Source organism: Micropterus dolomieu, linkage group LG14 (assembly GCF_021292245.1).
Source record: "Micropterus dolomieu isolate WLL.071019.BEF.003 ecotype Adirondacks linkage group LG14, ASM2129224v1, whole genome shotgun sequence".
In the NCBI taxonomy this organism is placed as follows: Eukaryota; Metazoa; Chordata; class Actinopteri; order Centrarchiformes; family Centrarchidae; genus Micropterus; species Micropterus dolomieu.
In genome coordinates, this window is record NC_060163.1 from 26291312 (window position 1) to 26311784 (window position 20473).

A 20473-nucleotide genomic window follows, 5' to 3' on the forward strand; every position below is an offset into this window, starting at 1 on the left:
GCAGAAAATCACTAATTTTACAGTCTTAACGCACGTCTTTCTGATTTATTTATTCCTCTAATAGACGGGCAGTCCTGAATGAAGGAACATGCAGAGTTTTCACAGAATACCTCAATATTAATAAAGAGGAACTGGAGACTACAACTGTGTTTATTTTTGATTGTTCTGTCAATTATTTTTAAACCTCAAAACCTGTAAGACTTCTTTAGAGAAGTTACATCGACACTGACATACTTCCAAAAACCGAAAAGAAACCTAAACAAAAGTAAGTGGGAACTAATTTTCAGAAAACATGCCAACTTTCCAAAAACGTCTCCACATTCTCTGTATGTCCTCACTCGCAGACAAGAGGACACCTGCTGACAGGTAATCGAAGGAGACATTCTGGTAAATAGTATTTAAGTAAAGACAAACTAATATTTAATGATATGGTAAAAAATAGATGCAACTGTTAAAGGGGGTAAACTTGTGTAACAGTTGTGACAAGGAATTAAGAATGTGCAGTTCACTTTGTCAATTAAAAAAATGTTTAAGACGGTAAATAATTACAAAACTGAAGAAAAGTTTGGAATAACTTGAATTTCAAACATTATTGCTATTACCAACCCGTTCACACTCCCCGACTCGTCACATATGGACGCATGGTCAAGACCCATCGGCGTCAGTTTGTGACGCAATGGGGATCCCTATAGCAACTAGGGGTGTGACGGCAAAATATCGATGTACATTTTTCCATGATACTATATAGATATTCCAGCCCATCATCGATGCATATTAATAAATAGCGCTTCGACTGTTAGCTCAATGCTAACATATAATGGGAATTTCCATTAACGTGCTAACGGACATTAGCATTGCGAAAATACAATCTTAACATAAACTACACATTTTGCTTCACATGCTGAACATCCTGAGTGACGTACTGTGCAAATACTTAAAGTACACGTTTCCTGAGCTCCGTGTGAAATAAAAAAAGAGCTGCTAAGAGCCAGAACCCCGACTTTGAACCAGGAGACCGGGGTTCGTGCCCCGTGTGAAACAAAAAGTCAACATTAAATATTTTTATTTAAGTTACGCAAGTTATGTAAATTGTGTAAGTTACTCAAGTGACTAAAGTTAACTTGCGTGTTAACTGACTTACGTAGTTATTTTAACCCAAACCAGGATCTTTTCCGAACCTTAACCAAGTAGTTTTTTGTGCCTAAACCTAACTGCAACATTTCACAACTTTAATAAACGTGTCGTTTCAAAATAGCGATGTTTCGAAACGCTAGCATTTTATTTTGAAAGTCTAACCGGACGTTGCATATTTGTTGTTGCCAAAGGGCCTTGAAGAAGCGTCCATATGTGACAAGACGGGAGTGAGAACGTGTTGGAACCTGACCAGACATTTGATGCAAACCTTCAGCAATACATAGTTTTTAGTCGATGCTAGTGTTGAGGTTTGATTCCCTTTTCAGCGTTCACAAAGGCTGCCGTGTGCCTCCACCTCACCTGGAAAGGTAGACTCTCCTGCCTCCACTAAATTAACAAAACTGGAACAACAGAATATACGATCAGCTTCTTCAAGCAGCGGCTAGACGGCAGGTTTGGACTGTGGTCAGAGAAACAAAAACACGGATTTGAGCAAGCTGAGGATATTTAACAGTAAACAGTGAGAACCATCTGTTTTAATTGATCCTGGCAGCTTCCGTAACGTAATCACACCCTCTGCGACTGACTGCTGCTGCGTTTGTCGAGCTCACATCCATGTAAGACACAACACAAAAGCGCAGCTGCCACTCAGAAACCTATTATACTTCCTGATGACGAAAGAAACTCGCCGACTCCACTCTGAAGACACAACCCTCTTTTGTCTGCGTTCAACTTACCACCTTCATAAAGCGACAATGCGTCTAGATTTCTATCAACCTGCAGACGATAACCTCTAATCTGCAGGATTATAGTGAAGATAACAGCATCCACCTCCATGGCTGCAGGTTTAAAGCTGCCCTACAGACACGTTTAAAGTCCGTTAGTGTAATAATAAGCCAAAACATTACGACCACCTGCTGCTCTACCCCGACCCGTCAAGGCCTGGACTCTCTGTATGCTCTGTGTGTTCTGACACCTTTCTATCAGAACTGTTTCCAGCAGTTTGACCTTCAGCAGCTCTTCTGTTGGATCGGACCGCGCGGACCGGCCTTCGCTCCTCACATTCATGACCCTGTCGCTCCTGACCCCTGCGGACCCGTTCGGAGATGTTCTGACCCAGTCGTCTAGCCATCACAGTTTGGCCCTCGCTCAAATCCTTATGTTGACAACTATGAGGACACAATGTTCACCTGCTGCCTGATCTATCCCACCCACTGACCGGTGCCACGGTAACAAGACAATCAGTGTTATCAGAGACGTTTTAAGAGGAGACACGCTAAGAATCCTCAATACACGGAAAGCCCGTAACGCCAAAGACGGAGGTTATCCCGCCCCTCCCGCTAGGAAGCCTATCGTCTTTCTCTTTTAACAGCCAAACCAGGACACATCTTAAGCCAATCGCGTGGCTCCACTGACGTAAGGGTCTACTACGCGTGCACAGTGGTAGTGACGCAGCGCTTTTAAACCTTATTCTGGGGCAAAGTCATCAAACTTTTTAAGCAGTCTTTATCAGATTTTACTGCTGATTCTATACCTGCAGTTTTTTCTGTGCCGGTGACCAGTGAAAGTGGCGTTCTGCCTCTCTGCCCATTCATTTAGAGAGCGTTACCAAGACGGCTGCCAAGTGGCGGTACGTGCCTATAAGGACTTTGATGTTACTCACTTCACCTGTCAGTGGTCATTATGTTATGGCCGATCGGTGTTTATAGTTTCATGTTTAAAAAGGCTCAGTTAGTTCCTCAAACAGCTGCTCTCTGCAGTTTCTATCAGAAAAAACAGGAGGAAATAATGTAATTTGTCTGGGACTACTTTCAGCGGCGGATGAATCCACATGCGGGGCTGTAAGTGAGTGTTTGGGGCAGCAGGACGGTGTACTGATGGGTTTTCTAATAGTTTCTACGGCTCAACAAACATGTGCAGGTTTTCAGTAGAACATAAAGCTTGAGCAAATCATCTGACAGGAAGGAAATATTTGCTGGTGAACACTGACGCCTGGAGGTGGCCGGTGGTACCGCAGCCCGCCTGCAGGGACCCTTTCTAACGTCTCACAGTGTGTCTGAGTCCATCCCTCATTAATAATGCATGACAGCACGGACGGATGGATTAAAGAGAGGGAGCGGAGGACAGAGAGAGAGAAAGGACACGAAAAGATACGAGCGAAAAGGAGGTGCAGAAAGGGGGTGACGTGACGGTGGAGTGTCCTCGACCGCATGCAGGATTCACCTTGTGTTGGACAGAAGGAATCACTCGACTGCCAATTTTTTTCTGCTTCCCTGACAACGACTCATAGGACGTCCCCGCAGTAACACACACAAACACACACTTTTTTTGGCGTTCAAAGTGCTGATCTACTCAAACTAGACCCCCACCCCACCCCCCTCTTTGCTGTCCTCTCATTGGCTCCCCGGAGGCCCGTTAGATGAATAATATCACTTCACACTGCATCACCAATTAGCTCAATTATTAAAATTATAACAGTGATGAATAAACATGAGGTTGTAGTTTGGAGCCGGAGGCAGCGAGCTGGTGGGAGAGCACTCAATTATTCTTAAGCGTTGGCACCACAATGGAATAACAGTGAGTGTCTCAGAATAAATTACGGTATGTATGTGCGATTAATACTTTGATACTGATCACTGATGATGTTTTACCCTTTTAAGTCTTATTCTGAATCCTGCATAAACACAATATTATCCGGTGTGTTATTTATAAAAGAGATATTTTCTGTTTTTTCTTGTTGGAAGTGGGCGGAGAAAAGGTGATGTCACGTGTTTCTAGTCGTATAATCACGTACTTGTACTTTACTGTTATGCAACTTATTTCTTTTTCTGTGTGAAAAGTGGTGGGCTCAGATTAGTGGTGGTGTGATGACACACTTAACTCACATGATATTGGGTGAGAAAATATTTAAACACTGTTTTAAGGAAACCTTCAGTGCTGAAACATATGAGCTAGGGATGTGAGGGTCCTTCGCCAGAAAACTTTAGGCATTAAATTGTTAATTTCCTGCATTCGGGTGAATTTTTCTGCATCAATTTATGCTGGAATTTTTTTTATTTATGTAAAGGGAGAGAAATTCAGGTGACAGGTGACAATTCAAAATCTAAAGCTCTAACAGAATCTCAGTCATTCACACAGAGAGAACGGAATACTTGGCCAAAGTGTGTCATGAGGTTGTTAAAGTTACTGAGAGAGAATTCATGTTTTTATAATCAGCAGCTTGTTTTTGCCTCTTTTTGCACATTTGTTTCTTTTATCTTTAAACTGCATTGCCTGTTTTTCTTATTGTGCAAATAAACCTTTCTCAAAAGCGTTTTTATTTGTCATTTAACATGTCTCGTCTTTTTCAGAACATTTTTTTTTAAACAAATCATGCTTTCAAAAAGTGATGGGGACAAAATCAGACATGTCCCCGGTGAAAATGACACCTGTTGGGTCAGACTCGAACTCGGGAAATCTCATCTCGGAGGGAAATATTGTACTTTTCACTACCTTTGTCTGACAGCTTTAGTTACTAGTTAGTTTCAGATATGTTGTTGATGAAGTTCAGGATGAAGAGTTCCTTTATGGGCTGAGAACATCCTCCTGCAGCTGCATAAACTCTTTAAACCCTCCTTGGATCGGCTGGAAAATGCATCGACACAAAGCTGAAAAACAGGTGTTGAGATACGAGGTTCTCACAGGACAGCGACGCTACAAACACACGATGATCATATAGACCATGATGCACTGCTGCACGTTCGACTACCCAACAGGATATAGAGGTGGTAAAATGCAACATCCACATTAATGCAGCAGGAATATTAATCCAGAAACATCAAATATAAAAGAACATTTTACTGCAACACGAGTACTTTTACTTTCATCCTGTAATACTTAACATACTTTTACTGGAGGATTTTGGAAACAGGAATTTTATTTGTATGATTTTAAACATATGCTCCATATATCTGGATTATCGCCAAGAAATCTGCTGCAACTCTCAGTTCTTTTAAAATCAAGGCTGAAAACTTTGATTCCTATCTTACTCTGTAACTCCTACTATTAACGCGTTACTTATTTTCTTCTTAGCTCTTGTAACTTGTATTTAAAGTTTTTTTATATTCCCCTGTTGCTTTTGTGTTTAATATAAAGTCTTTTGAATTGCCTTGTTGTTGAAATGTGCTGTACAGATAAACCTGCCCTGCAAAGTGTATTTTCAAAGTGTGGTATTGCTACTTATTTCTGAAAGAGTTTGAAAACTTCTACTCTTTAGAATTTGAATAATAATAATGACTTCTTTGCTTTATGTTTGCAGGCCACTGTCTGTAAAACCTCAACAAATCAAGCAGCTGCAAGTGTTATGAGTTTAGTTTTGGGTTATGTTTGTGTTGTATTTTTTCCCCTGTGTGTTTCTGGTTCTGCTATTACTTCATGTGTCTTTCATTTGCCGTTTTCTCTCGTTCCTTGTCCCAAGTTATTTATGTCTCGTCTCTCATCTTAGGTCTTAGTCCTGCATTTGAGTTCTTTACCTCAGTTCTTAGTCTAAGCGCCTTAGTTCTGTGCTTTAGTTCATGTTAATGTTCTTCCTGGTCTGTGTTTTATTATTTGATCTGGTCTTATTTAGGGTTTTGTAGCTTCGTTTATTCTTATGTTTATCTGCATGTTTTTTTACCTCCTTAGTCCTATGTCTTCATGTTTTAGTGTAGTCCTGTCTCCTGTCTGGTCCGGTCTCAGTCCATGCCCTGATTGTGCAGTCCTTCCATATTTTGTGTTTTACTTTGGTAGATCTGTCCTGGTGTGTTCCCGTGCACTTCCTGTTTTATTTTGTAATCTTCTGTGCTTGGTGTTCAGGTCTAGCTTTGCTTCCTGTTCTGTTGTCCTTGGTGTGATCCTCCTGTTTTATGTTCCCGCTCGTTTGCCTCACTACCTAACGCCTGTGTTCTGTTCAGTCTGTGTTGGATCGTTGTGGTTTGTTGCTCATAGCTTGTGGATGCGCTTTAACCTGAGTTCGTCTCTGCCCTGTGTTTCTGTCAGCCTGGCCAACTTGTGGATTATGGTTTCATCTTGCGTTCTTTGGATTTAGCTTTTGGACTCAGCCACTGTTTGTAAGTGTGCTTGTTTTTTTGTTAATAAATCATTGGATGATATCTGCTCAGCTCTGGTGTCCTCAACTTGCTCACACACACTGCAAACCTTAACAGCAAGTTGAAAAATAACATAACAGAAAAGCAGAGTCTAAAATAGATTTAAAAACGTCCATAAAAGTAAATTACTCAGCAATAAAGCTGTTTCGGATTCTATAAAATAGATGTCTGGGTGACATGTTGACCGTAACAAACTTTAAAAAGAGAAGTAGCTTTTTTTAATGCACATTTTCCCTCTGACATTTCTAATGTGACTAACAGCTGACGAACATGTTGTGCATGTGCTTCTGTTGCCATCAGAGGCGTGCAGAGGAGGCTTTACAGCAACGCTGCTTAGTTCTGAGGTGACAAACGTCCGGAGCATCGTACACAAGTCGAATCACCACGAATCAACAGAAGAGAAAAGTCGAACGTTTGAGGCCAAATTGGTTGCAAATAAAAGTCGCTCTGCCTCTGAGAAGGTCTCTGAGATTAATTCAGATCTGAAGGTAACAAGAGGCTTAAAGAGAGAAAAGTGTTTGTTACAAACTCTGTTCTGTTACTCAACAACCGGATCCTTTCATGTCTTCAGGCTTCTTAAAAACTCTTGTTGAAAAGCACGCCAAGGCCGAACCCTGTGACGAGGGATGTAAGCAGGCTGCTTTGTTTTGAGGTGTCAAAAAGGTCCTCCACAGTCCTAAAACCCTCAGGGGTGTTGAAAAACCACTACAGGTTGGGCGTACTTACCATCGCGGGCTGTCGTCTGCATGTGCACCTTCAGCGACATTAGCTTGCTTAGAAACACGTAAAGTGTTCTGTGGATCTAAGGATCCTGAAAACAAGTTCAAGCAGGTCAGAACGTTAACCAGCAATCAAAACTCCCGCAGCGTCGCTCTATCACGTTACCGAGCATCTCCAGCGGTTTGACTGCTTCAAGCGTCTGGACAAGCTGAAGTGCACCTCATCTAAACCAGCATTTAAGAGCCATTTAGAAAGATGACTTTAGCCCCACACGAGTCTCTGGACTCGGTGTGACCTCATCTCTGTACTTCAAATTTCACTCTGGCCTTCCGATTCTTCCTGCTGATGAGCGGTTTGCATCTTGTGGTGCGGCCTCTATGTTTCTGCTCTCTGAGACTTCTTCCAACAGTGGATTGTGATACCTTCACCCTGCACTGTGGAGGTCGTTGCTGATGTCACTTCCTGATGTTTTGGGGGTTTTCTTCACAGCTCTCACCATATTTCTGTCATCAGTTGTTTTCCTTGGCCGACCTGTTGGACGTCTGTTGCTCAGTACACCAGTAGTTTCTATCTTTTTCAGGACATTACACATTGTTGTGCTTGTTATGTCCAATGTTTGTCCAATGGCTCTGGTCCATTTTCCTTCTTTTCTCCCATAGACAGCTCTCTGGTCTTCAAGTTGGTTTATCCTCTTTAACAGGAAATGCAGTCTTTATAGGTTTGAACCAAGGATGAAAACTTAAACTAGTCATGTTTGGACAATCAACCTAAAAGGCAACACCTGGGCAACAAGAAACATCTGTCAGTCACATGTTCCAGTAGTTTTGCTCACTTGAAAAATGGGTTGGTTCAAACAAACGGTGGTTTGTCCGGAGTTGTTTAACACATCTAGATGTGAACACCAGGAAATGAAAGCTGAAATTCTGAACTCTTGTCTCATCTTTTGATCTTAAACCCAAATGTGTTCAGTGAACAACAAAAAGGAATTTGCCTTCCCGTTCCGATACTTTAGGAGGGGACTGTATAACGTTACGAGGTCAATAACTCACACACAACTACACAGACTGTGGTGCTTCATGCAAAGGAACCAAAGACGCAGGAGTCCAACTGGCATCATTTTACCAACAAACATTCAATTATAACTGGATGAAGTTTCCCTAAAGCCATATGCTTTGTTTTGAAGATCGTGGCTGTTTTCTTTTTACATTATTTTGCAAAGCAAACTTCCTCCAGTTTCAACACTGACTTTGGTGTCAGGTAACCTGCTGACTGAGCTGCTGAAGATGCTGCTTTTGGGTTCATTTTAAGTATTTTCAAAACAAGATGATTACACCTAATTTATCAGTGTTCATCCAAAAACCTTCTTCCGGTGTTCACTTTGCAATGCTAAGCTCTCCCCGCCCACACTGCTGCACACTAACTAACAGAGGGGTTGGCTCAAAACATTTGAGCACTGTATGTATCCAAGGAAGGTTTAATTCAAGGACCTGGTTGAAGATACTTGAAGACGTGTCTCCTCTCACGAATCCACACGAATACGATCTCCGTCCACACTAGCGTTTTAGCCGCGTATCAGAGTTGATCTCTTAAATACTAAAACGACTGAAAACGCACATCTAGTGGCCGTTCAGGTACAGATGGTCTGTTCCGCAGTTACAGATGACTTGGAGAAAGAATAAAGTTCTAGAGACGAAGAACCGCACCAGATTTTAATTTGCACTCACCAATAACGAGCTGGGACTGTTACTGAATGTAACACGGGACTGTGGCGGCGGAAAACAGACTGGGAGTTGTTGCAAAGTAAATACGGCGACGTGCCCAGTACAAGTGTAGGCTGTGTTATTTGCACTGTCCAAATATTTTAATAAAAATACTAAATTAAAAACTCTGTCAGCAGCACCGTGTGTCTGCTTTGCATGACTTATAAGAGCCAATCAGAGAGACGAGCGTTTTAGTCTGGACAGGAGGTGCAAACGAAGCAAAACGCAGCAGTGTGGACGGGGCCTTGGGCTCTGACTGACTGACAGGGAGTCCCGGCTATTTCACCTCTGCGTGGTCGTTATGAAGGTGTTGGATCCCACTTTGGCAGAGCGCCTGGCTGTTGCAACGACAGTCGTTGGAGACACCCGAGGCCAAGTGTGAAAGACCATAGTTGGCACTGTCACATGAGGCCAAATGTGAGCGTCTGTTCAGCGGCGGTGGGGGATAACTTGGAGTCTTTAGACTTGACCACAGCAACTCTCTTTACAACAGCCAGGAGCACCAAGGAACCATCTATATTGGCAGAATATAGTAGAATATTTTCGGAGTTGAGGAGCTCCGCAAGTGGCGGGGGGGGAAGCCTGCTGTGACCCGCGGGAGGAGCGTGTTTATCTTCATCAAAGTCCAGGTGCCCTTGACTTTTAACCTTCCTTGGATAACTAGGACCTGGAAGACTGAGAACCTTTTCAGACGTCTGACTATGTAGGAGAACAGTGGTCGAAAAATACAATACAGATTTGGAAACTGGAACATATAAGCAGCTAAAGAGCCAGATAAAACATGAGTTCAGTGCCTGCTGGACGTGTAAAGAAGCAGCAACAGCTTCACAGGGCGATGACATGTCAGCGCTGAGCATCTTTTAGCTGTGCAGTTGTTTGTGCCCAACAATCAACGAATAAAGCTTTAAGGTTTGACAAAAATGATGACGAACGGATGAACACAACTATCTATTTACAAAGAGGACAACTGAGTTTCTTTGACTTATTGAATGGGACGGGGGGGGGGGGGTGACCTGAAAGGGTCCAACTGCAGCACCTGTTGGTTTGTGGACGGCCGTTTTGAAGCCTCAGCCTTGGTTTTTTAGAAGCAGAAGTGACCAATTTGGAAGAGAACTGCTGTGGTGGCGACTTGTCAATCAGCTTGTAGCCCCGCCCTGAAGCCTCCCCTGCTTCCTGGTCTCTGTTCCTCTAAACGGGACCATAATTTACTAAATGAACATCACGCTGTGTTGAAGAAGACTTGAAACTAGCGACTGAGACCATAAACTCATCAGGAAAGTGTTTACTGAGGGAATAAATCAGCTGACAAGTAGAAACATTTTTCTAATTGAGCCGGACTTCTGTTTGCAACCAGAAGAGTCGCCCCCTGCTGGCCATTCAATAGAATGCAGGTTCTTCAGTGTCAGCTTCATTTTCAGACCCTGCTTGGTTAGCTATCTTGCTAATCTCCATAGGAAATTAAGGTAATTAGCTAACAGGCTAGCGACCGGCAGAGCAGTAGTGCCCTCTGCGTACGAAAGCCAGAAGAGCCGTTTAAATTAGGCCTCATAGATCTAACAGATAGAAGATTCAGCCTCTGGATTGCTTATTTCTTGCTGCAAATGCGCTTAGGAACAGATTTCGGTGAGTGCTGAGGTGAAATATTACGTACTACAACAGAACCCCCGACACTACTGCTCAAACTGGGGCTTCAGGAGGGAGAGCTGCAGTTGGACCCTTCTTGAGGGACCAGGAGATGAAGGAAGAGGAAGATAAAAAAGTTGCTACCGTACCACGCTGTGTCACTGAAGTAAAGCACAAGATTTTCCACTCCTGGGCGAGGGCAGAGAGGAGAGGCAAAGAACACACACAGAGGACAGTTAGAGCAGAAAACACAAGCAGAGACACGACGTCCCCGACGAAGGCCAAGATCCAGACGTGCCGTAACTTATGGGGTCAAGGATTTGGGCTGAAAAGGAAAGGAAGGAAGGAAGGAAGGAAGGAAGGATGGATGTACGCACACGTAGGATGAGACGTGGAAAGAAGTAAAAAGGTTTAACAGAAGTAAAGACAGGAAAATCTAAAGATTAATGAACACAGTATGAAACAAAAGTTTAAGACTAACTTTCAGCGAACTGACCTGCAGATTAAATTCACGTCTGAACCTAATTACTTAATAGCCTTCAGTCTCACAGAAACTTTTAATTTGCACAACTTCATTCAGTGCAGTCGCGTCCTGTTTGAGCATAATTTAGAGTACAATATTAATTTCTCCACATCTGCATTAAAAACATCTCTTCTGACCTCCGACCCTTCAGCTGTTTACCTCTGAATGTTCTGCAGGCTGAAGCTGCTGCACTCTTTAAAACACCACAGTGAGCAAACGGTCCCTTTTCAATTTAGTTTAATAAAAAATGACCCTGAAATTAATAAAAACTAATATAATTAATGTCATTATAACACTATACAGAAGAGTAAAACCTTCTTTCATAGAATATTCCTTCACCTTTCCTGCATGAGAGTGCCATCCAACACTAACAAAAAAGTTAGTCTTTATCTAACGCTCATAATCAGGTCAGTTTTATTTATATAACTTAAATATGACGAATCACAAACTCGCTTCTACGGTTGGGTTTCCAACACCCGTGGATTTGATAAGGCCCGTGCGTTTGGATTCTGCTTCTCGGTTCATAACTTTCTGCATATTTCAGCTCTGCAGTTTTACGGTCCATCAAAGCGACTCTTATCTTACTTCAGTTTAGTCATGAAGTGGAAGACGAGCGAGGAGGAAGAGGACGAAGTTCACTGAGCGATGACGAGATCTGTGGTGAAGGAATCAGACCCGAGATTCAAAAAGTAGAATCAGAACCGTGCCTTAACGCCGGGAATCCTCTGACTCCGGCACGTTACAGCTGCGCCCCGGTTTTGACGCCTCCATAGCCCGGTGTGAAACCAAAATGTGTGACCTATCAGATTCTGTGACCCAAATGGGAAGTTAAGCGCCAGCTGGCTTTGCTGACGATGTGAATCGTGCCACTTAAATTTTCTCTGGTTTTGATTAAATATTTCAAAGACCTAAAAGAGAAAATACCAATCTCTTTTTAAATAATCTTTATTATCAAAAACATTATCAACAATAATGAGCCCCGTAGAGAGCCGTCCTGGGGCCTCGCTTCCCATGGGGGACACCAGGGTGATGTGGGTGTTGAATCGGTAGCAGTTTGGTTTAGGTACCAAAAGTATTTGGTTATGGTTAGGAAAACATCATCCTTTGGGTGTAGTCACATGATCTGATGTAGGTCACAGATTTTGGTGTTACACCAGCGTCAAAGTCCACTGGAAGCCTGGTTTCGGCAGCGGAGCGTGCAGCCTGCCCACGTTATATTGGCTTGTTATTAATTTGTCATTTTGGTGCTTCTGCTGCCTTCTTCACGGCTCTATGTGACCCCGTTTCAACTGCATTTCCCACAGGGAGCGTTTCAGAATCAGAGCGTTCTGCTGACATGTTTGGATTTTGTTGATTTGGTAATCAGTGTTTGCATTTTGTGCTTCTACTGTGATTAAATGGGCTGCGTAGTTAAATTATTTCCGTTTGTGTGCGTTTTAACCGTGTTTATTGTTGTTTTACGATCGGGAGTGTCCACGGGGTGTTTTATTTTTGAAAATTGACCGGATTCCCTGTTCTGTGTCTGACTTCCTGCTGCTTGACGCGGCTAGTGGGAAAAATAGACCTGCTACCTGTTCTCTGCAGAGCGGAGAGCCGCTTCTAGGACGACTGCGATTAGCTCCGGCAACCGCGGCGCGGCCGTAACGCCCCGTAGTCAGTGGAATTTAGCCGGCCAGTATGTTGACGCCCGACTCGGACAAGGAAAAACTCCACAAAACCCTTTTAACAGGGTTTAATAGGAAGAAATACCCAGAGTAGTTATCGTGGCCGACGAGCGACGGCAGGTTTGACGTCCTCTAAGACGTGTTGGGTGACGCCGGCCAATAGGAGCACAGAGCGAGTGTGAAGAGTGACCACGAATCTTTCCTTTAATTCAGGAAACCCTGATTACACACAGACGTGTTTGGTGCCGTCTGGTGGAACCTTGAAGTCTCCGATCAAGCTCTGATTGGTCAGGCTCCCTCGCAACAAAAATGTATGACTCTCTGACCGCCTAATCGGTCACAGTGATCGTCGATCGATTGTGTAAAACATGCAGAAGAAACATCTGCAGAGACAATTAGTGGACCAACACTGTCGGGGAGCCAACGGGGGCCAGTGCCCCTCTAACACAGACCTAGGGCCCCCCTCTGAACGAAAAGTCTACAATAATCATAGTAATCGATCTTCCTTGCAACGATGTGGCGCTGATGCGAAAGGCGGAACAAATGTGTCTCAACTAGTCGGATCCTTTAGGACGTCACGCCACTGTCCGGTGCCAAGGTGGTTATCCCTGATAGAAAGTGTTCCCCGTGCCACGGGAGCGCGCGTGCATCTAACGGTGAAGGCGGACTTGGACTTCACGAAAGTAAATGAAAAATAAAACGTGGATTGTTTCGTTTTAGTGTTTTGGCAATGAGGTTTCTGCAGAGCGAGCTAGCACGCGGACTAAAAGAACGCTTTCATAGGCTGACGTTATTGAACTTCGTATCGTTCGCTGCACTGAACTGAGAATGTCTAAACCAAACGAGCAGTTTCAGTTTCCCTCGTAAAGCAAACAGTTATTTCGCGACAGTCTGACGATGTTCTAACTGACCACGGAGTCGATCACTCAGTCGTCCATGTTCCCGCGTGGAAGCTGGATCCTGACAGAAGTATCGATACTGCAAAAATTAAGATCACTAATCAGTTTAACACGTCGCTCGCCTCAACGTTACATCTACTGAGTGTACATTAAACTGAATGCAGCATTGTAGACAATATTTTCTCCTTGTACTCCATGTTTCCATTGCATGGACAGCCTTTGGATATGGCTGGGAATTGTTCTGAGGGTAAATTATTATCCTAACAATTTAATAATGCATTTAAACAGCACTTTTCATACGGTAACAGCAGCCTACTGGTCCTACCAGGCTGGACACGCAGTCTGCCAAAATATGTATCCCCGTCCATGAGACGATGGCCTACTGACAAGTATTTAATTAGTCTAAAAAGACTTTATGCGACTCACTTTTTCTAGCGAGGTGGGAGGGGATGCTGGGCTTCGGCCTCGCCCTGTAAGGCCTGGAGCGCTGATACTGCCAGGGCGGAGAGAGGAAAGGAGCAGGAGGAAAAGCCTGAGGAGAGACAGACGGAAAGAGAAAAGAGAAGGAAAGCATGCTGACTCATAACAAGAGGACAGGAAGTCAGACGAAAGGAAGGGACACGGACTTTAGATTCGGAAATCTTGAACCAAAAAAAAGTGTTTTTTGACGAGCTAAAACACTGAAATACAAACACACAACAAAAGCTCCTCAGGCAAAGACACAACTAGTTGGACTTTGAGGACTTCATTACCCAGAACCCCTTTCAGGTGGCATCCGTAAACCGGCCGGTCTGTGAAGGCTCACCCGGCAGCAAGCAAACAAACTTTATTTATATAGCTCTTTACTAGTGCTGGGCAACGATTAGATTTTTAAATCACGATTGAGCGCAAAATTGAAAAATGAACTCTGAAGTAGTGTTTGGCGCACTTTTAATTTAAATGTACTGCTGTTTACACAAAAGTGCAACAACATGTGGTTTGCAAACACTCTTTCCCAGCAGTATTCCCTTTACACAGCAGCAATAAAATATCTCTTGTAAACTTAAACATTAATGTGATCAAATTAAATATAAAACCAAAGCTGTTTGCTGTTGCCAGGACGTTTCCTTTTATCTAGCTGGATAAAGCAAGTTACCATCAGAGTCCAGGTTTCTTGGGGTATCAGCAGAAACATGTTTCTTTTCAGAAACAGTCAACTGTGAAACTTCAATGAACAGCCGCCTGCCCCGTCTCCTGGCCTGCTGTGGGAACACATTGACAAATAAACGCAGGTCTCCATTAGAAGCCTCGTCTGGTTTTATAGAAGTTCTTTGGATGTATTAAACCTCTTGAACCCCGTGGTGTCGCCGCTTTCGCTGCTTCTAAGCTGCTCAGATCGTTAATACAAATATAAATGTTTAATCTGTCAGTGGACATGCTGCACATCGTTAGATCGGTTAGATTCTCCACAATTCAGTCGTTCAGTTCATTTAATGGAAACAACGAGCCCCAAAGTCTAATTCTTATAGACTTACTGGTGTAACCTGCCTGGTACAAGAGATGAAAAGTGCCGACTCCCGTTACCTTTGAAGCACTTAAGTCAGAATGTTCGTATGTTTTATCTTTAGTCTGTAAGGGTCCACCGATCAAAAGCTTTTACTAAAAATGAATCTAAGTTGTGAACCCTGTCACGTGAAGTCCATCGCTCTCTGTCTGCTGACTTCTCTCATCCTGCACCGCGTTGTTGTCGTGATGTTACTTCAAAATAAAAGCGCATAAGCCGTCTGTCGGAGCTGGATCAAAAGAACATCGTGTATTTGATATTATGTGATGATTTTATACAAGTAATATTCTGTTTGAAATAAATAAACTGTTTCATAGTAGTTTCAGTTTTGTGCAAAAGGAATTAAAGGCCAAATACAGGCAGGGTCAATTCAGGGATGTTAGCAAATAAAAGCCCGGGCTATTTAAAGTTTTACGGTATGTTCAGCAGCAAGTGTCCCTTGTTAGAGTGAGCTCAAGTGCTCGCCTCACGCACGCGCCAGCCTGCTGCCGGAGTTGAATTGTGTTGAACTTTTTGTATGCGACGCGCAGCACGAATCATTTGAAAAAAAGAGACTGATCTTCACTGTTTGTGAGTTTCCAGAATCTGTCACTGTTCACTAAACAGGGCATCAACAGGAGGGACTTCACACGGCAGAGCGTCCCCGCAAAACTAGATGTAAGCATATCGGGTAAAGTTATGTATAATTTTAACTTAAGTTAAACAGGCTACAGCTGTGTAGCACAGAGAAGCCGTTGCCGTGGTTATTATCCACAGAGCGCCTGCCGTTTACTCGGGGAGCGCTCGTCTCCCTGTCTGATCACCTGAGGAGCGCCGAGCGGCCCCGCGGGGCCAAGAGACTACGCTGTGATTTTAAGAACGTTCCTCAGACCGACATCTTCCCCAACACTAACCAGCATGCAGCTCTCCTCTTCGCTGCAGCGTTTGATCGCTTGTCTTGCTTTTGTTTATCTGCTTCTCCCACATCCAGCGTAGTCTGCTGAAGCTGATTTGCAGGCTGATCAACCCCCCCCCCCCCTCCTGTGACCCAGGGTTTGACTGTGTATTCAGAGCCAGTGAGCAACAGACTGTCAAACTAATAATAAAAACTGCGTTAAGTGTAATTACTTAATGCGATGATAACGCGTTAACTTGCCCAGCCCTAGTTCTTACACAACAGAATTTGCTTTAGAGGAAGAAGAAACAGATGGAAGACAAAAATATAACAAGGAGAATTAAATATATAACCCACAAAACAAAAATAAAGTTAAAAAAAATCAAGAGAAAGACAAAGAAAATAAGGTGTTTTGGTTTCACTGAGACTTTGCGGGAGGCTGTTCGGTCATTACTGAAACTCAGAGCTTTCTATGTTTTTCTATTTATATCTTTTCCTTTTGTTTATTTTTTAATGTTTCAGGGTGATTTCAGTCATACTGTAGTTTTCTGCTAAATGTTGTTTTGAATCCTGTTTGTGAAGCTTTTTATCTCTGCATGAAAGATGATAACCAGTCAGTATTATAAGACATTAGACGCTCACTGTGTGCTCTGTCCAGGGCGTCTGCGAGGCCACGCTCTCTCTCTCCGTCACGCTCGTCTGCGTGTGTCGATCCATCCTCCCTGTCGCCTCCTGGCAGCGACACCTGGTGGTCACCGCCGGAACAGTCTGCTCACAGATAGACATGGAGGCTTGTTAATAAACTGTTACGTCATATTTAGCAGGATAAACAGTCGAGAGAGAGACACAGACCAGCTGCAGGGTGAGTTGTGCGATGGTTCGGTCTCGGCTTCTCAGCTCCTCTCTGAGCTGCTGCACCTCCTGCAGGAGAGTCTGCACCTAATCACATACGCACAAGTTAGGGATGGGGGGAAAGGCATTCTGGGAAATGTAGGATTTTATTACAGTAGCAGAAGAAGCCGAGCTTGGTTGAAGGAAAGCAGGAGAATTTGAAGTTGTTATTGGTCGACCTCTGCTGTTTAAATAAAGCTTGAAACATGCCAACCTGTGTGTCCGAGCTGTGGTACGAGTCGTGGGTCTCAGGACTCAGAGTGTCTGTGGTCAGAGTGTCATCGTCCACCTCCTCCTCCTGAACAACATACAGCACATACGTGTTTGTAGAACACGTTATCATGAAGTGGCTTTTGTCTCCTTAAGACATTTTGTGTGTGCGGTCTCGCCGGCTCTGCAATGATCGCCATTTGTAGGAACATTATTACTTTTTAGCCCTTTTCAAATGTGAATATTTTACATCTGTGTCAAAAGACTTGTTGAAATTGTCACGCTGAGCTGAAAGAGTTCAGGATCCCCTTAAAGATCAAGTCAATGAAAAGACACTTAGGAATGCAAAAACTCTTTCAGACCAATGAGCTTGAACAAAGGTTCACTTCATGTTCACTTTGCACACGACACGGACTCTTACTGATTACTGTGCATGTAGGAAAGAGGCTTAATTGTAGGTATTAAAGACCTTTACACTGAGCTGTTGTCTTGCTACTCATGTTTAGGTGGTAAAAACTTGACCTGGATGACAGTTCAAACACCAAACCATATCTGTTTTGGTTTGCATTTGGTTGCAAAGAACTGAACAGGCTGCAGCTCACCGCTGCTTAGAGGATCAGTCTGGTGAGTCTCATGTCAACAAACCCTAAGACCCAAACCAACGCTGAATATATCCCACTAAAAAGTATTAAGTATCTTATTCCTTCGTGTCAGAGCTCCATTGTTGTCCTATTAAAGACACATCATGCAGATTAATCCGCTGCCGAAAATAGTCCCCAACAAATGCACAATTGCAAAAGTTTGAGTAAAATTTGATAAAAACCGCAGTGAGCAGCTGATTTAGAAAATTACTGAGCCTGTTTTAAACATGATGAAAGATGAACGTGTTTAGGAAGAACCAATGGGCTCGGAGCTGAGAGCCACAGACAGGAAGTCAGACAGCACTGAGAGACTGACAAGTGGTTGGATCTTTCAGCCTCATCATGCAAACCTGAACATTAAATATCTACATGTCCTTGAACAGAGTTTTTACAAACAAACCTGTAAATCTTGTATTTGAAATTCTGCACATACACCCTGTCGTTGTCCTGGGGACACAGTGCACTGTCTGCATGCTGTCTCACCTGAAGCAGTAACCTCTGCAGGTACTCCAGCTGTGATCTGACTGCCGAACAGTCTTCAGCCAGTTCCTCCACATCGAGACCCAAACCAGGAGTACCAGGAGACAGGCCGGGAGACCTGAGGGGGTGAAGGGCAGACGCAAAAAGTGATCACATCTGGTCAATGCACCCGTCTGCTGCGTTCAAGGACGAGCATGAAATACTGGACATGACTAAATGGCTTCTGCCACAAATTCCTTAAAATACTGGAGTAAAAACTCCACTGGATAAAGAGCCTAAGTCCCTCCCTTCCGCCCCCCGGGACCTTATTTCAGAATAAGTTATGTACGATTATGATTCATGCAACTTTCTCAACATACAATTTTTTTGACAACCATTTGTGTAATTTGGGGAACAATTCAAACGGGTTCAAACATCACTTGTCTTGACTACCAGACAGATTTTTGCAGAGATAAGGTCGCACGGTGGTCCACCGGGAGGTGGGTGGTGCGGGGGCTTAAGCGCTATATAAACTCTATGAAAAGGAGGGTACACAAGATGTTAAATGTCAAAGAACTGCCAGGACATAATCAATATAAGGCTAGCATTTCAGTTAGCGACAACAATGATGACACATGATAGTTCGCTCCTAACCCTAACCTTAAGTCCTACTCTAGTGAACAGTGAGTCCTGGTGTTAGTGATACTGAAGATGTTCTGAATTACCTTGGAGGACAGAGGTCCAGAATGAGGTCGCTGTCCCCGGTCGTGTCTGTCCTCTTATTCCCAGGATCCTCAGTCAGTTTATAGCACTGGAAAACACTGTGGGGGACGAACATAATGCACGACGGTCAAATGTGTTTCAAGGCTTTATTTCCTTCCACTGTTGCAGAATAACAAAAGAAGCCAAAGACAAAGTGTAGGTCAGCAAAACTGAGAAATACTATAAATTTTATCAGATCAAGTATTTGTTTATTTTACTTAAAAGGCATTCAGTAAAACAAAAACTTTATTATCTGATGTATTGTACCAGATTATAGCTTCAAGCCAATTCCCTTGGCTGCCTCAAGTTATTCAGTGGAAGTAAACACATTTCTACAATAAATACATTGGAACAGCCTCAGAATAATATTACATTGACATGTTTTAATTTAGCCGACGCTTTTATCCAAAGCGACTTACAATTGCTATACATGTCAGAGGTCGCACGCCTCTGGAGCAACGAGGAGTTAAGGGTCTTGCTCAGGGACACATTGGGGGATGTGTCACAGCGGGGGATTGAACCCGTGTCTCTCACACCAAAGGCATGTGTCTTATCCACTGCTCCATCACCACCCCATTATATTTATATTAATTAATAAAGGAAGACAGAGCAGCTGTTCATCAGTGAAATAATGAACAAAATTCGTCATTTAATTGTTAATTTTAGATCTGAAAATGTCTGTTTTGGGGACGTAAACGTTGTTTGCTGCTGACTTTTGTACCATTTAAGGTTTTTCACTGGACTGTGAACACATGACGTCAAAGGACACGATTCATAAGGCCGTGAACCACAATTAGTGTTCAGCAGTTAGTTTTAGAAAGTCACTGAACTATCAAGACTGAAATAAGATATTCTGTAGTGGGCTTTATTAAAAAACAGCCATTTCATATTTAGCTGAGAAAACTGTACAACACATTCATGATCCCATCAGTAACCCTACGACTTTCTCTCCAGCTCCACCAAGCAATATTATCTAGCTGCAGTACCAGAGGCTGCAGTTTCAGGACCCCCGCAATCCTGGGACCGCAGTTCTAGGCAACATAGTTCTTTTGCGACAGCGCCATCTAGTGGAGTGGTGGTGGTAATGCACAGCAACACGAAAGAGGTTAACCCTGTCCACTAGCACGTAGGTCGTGAGGCCGATGTGCGAATCTGTAGGGTGAACCGGTCGACATGCATTTAATCAATAACTTAGGTTTAGGCACACACTCTGTGATGGTTAGGGTAACTGGCTTCGGGGGGCTGTCGAGAGTACATAGCTAGCTGGCGGTATCAAAGAAAACAAGGGTCCGAGAACTGCAGTTCCAGTCCTAGGATTGCGTTCCTGAAACTGCAGCCTCCGGTTCTGCAGCTACATTCTACTCCCACCAAGTGCACCAATGTGTTCATTTTCTAACAAGCTGATCTTCTAATAAGAGAAAACCTGGCTGTACACATTCACGCTCCCAATAAAGAGAAACTTTTTGAAGTGGTGCATCCATGACCTTTTCCCAATATCAAACGACACTGTATTACCATGAGCTCAAAAGTCTGTGCACAGTCAGTATTTGCTGACAACATTCATGCTACTTACAGTAAGGAACCTGTTGATCTTGGCTAACCCCTCGACCTTTCCTTCTGCCACCGCAAGCTAAAACTTTGGCA

General features: G+C 43.4%; 2 protein-coding genes across 3 annotated transcripts in view; both read right to left on the reverse strand.

The window, feature by feature from the left end:
- LOC123982746 (stonustoxin subunit beta-like) overlaps window positions 1-20473 on the reverse strand; it is an 868592-nt gene that overhangs the window by 776183 nt on the left and 71936 nt on the right. The window lies entirely within an intron of this gene.
- Window positions 1-20473, reverse strand: part of LOC123982743 (serine-rich coiled-coil domain-containing protein 2-like) — a 39693-nt gene that overhangs the window by 4146 nt on the left and 15074 nt on the right. For both annotated transcript variants that reach the window (XM_046068541.1, XM_046068539.1), the window contains 5 exons: window positions 18793-18888; window positions 18092-18206; window positions 16972-17055; window positions 16719-16805; window positions 16509-16634 (listed from right to left, as the gene is read on the reverse strand). In XM_046068541.1, coding sequence (XP_045924497.1) covers window positions 16509-16634; window positions 16719-16805; window positions 16972-17055; window positions 18092-18206; window positions 18793-18888 — 508 coding nt within the window. The remainder of the gene's footprint in view (window positions 1-16508; window positions 16635-16718; window positions 16806-16971; window positions 17056-18091; window positions 18207-18792; window positions 18889-20473) is intronic.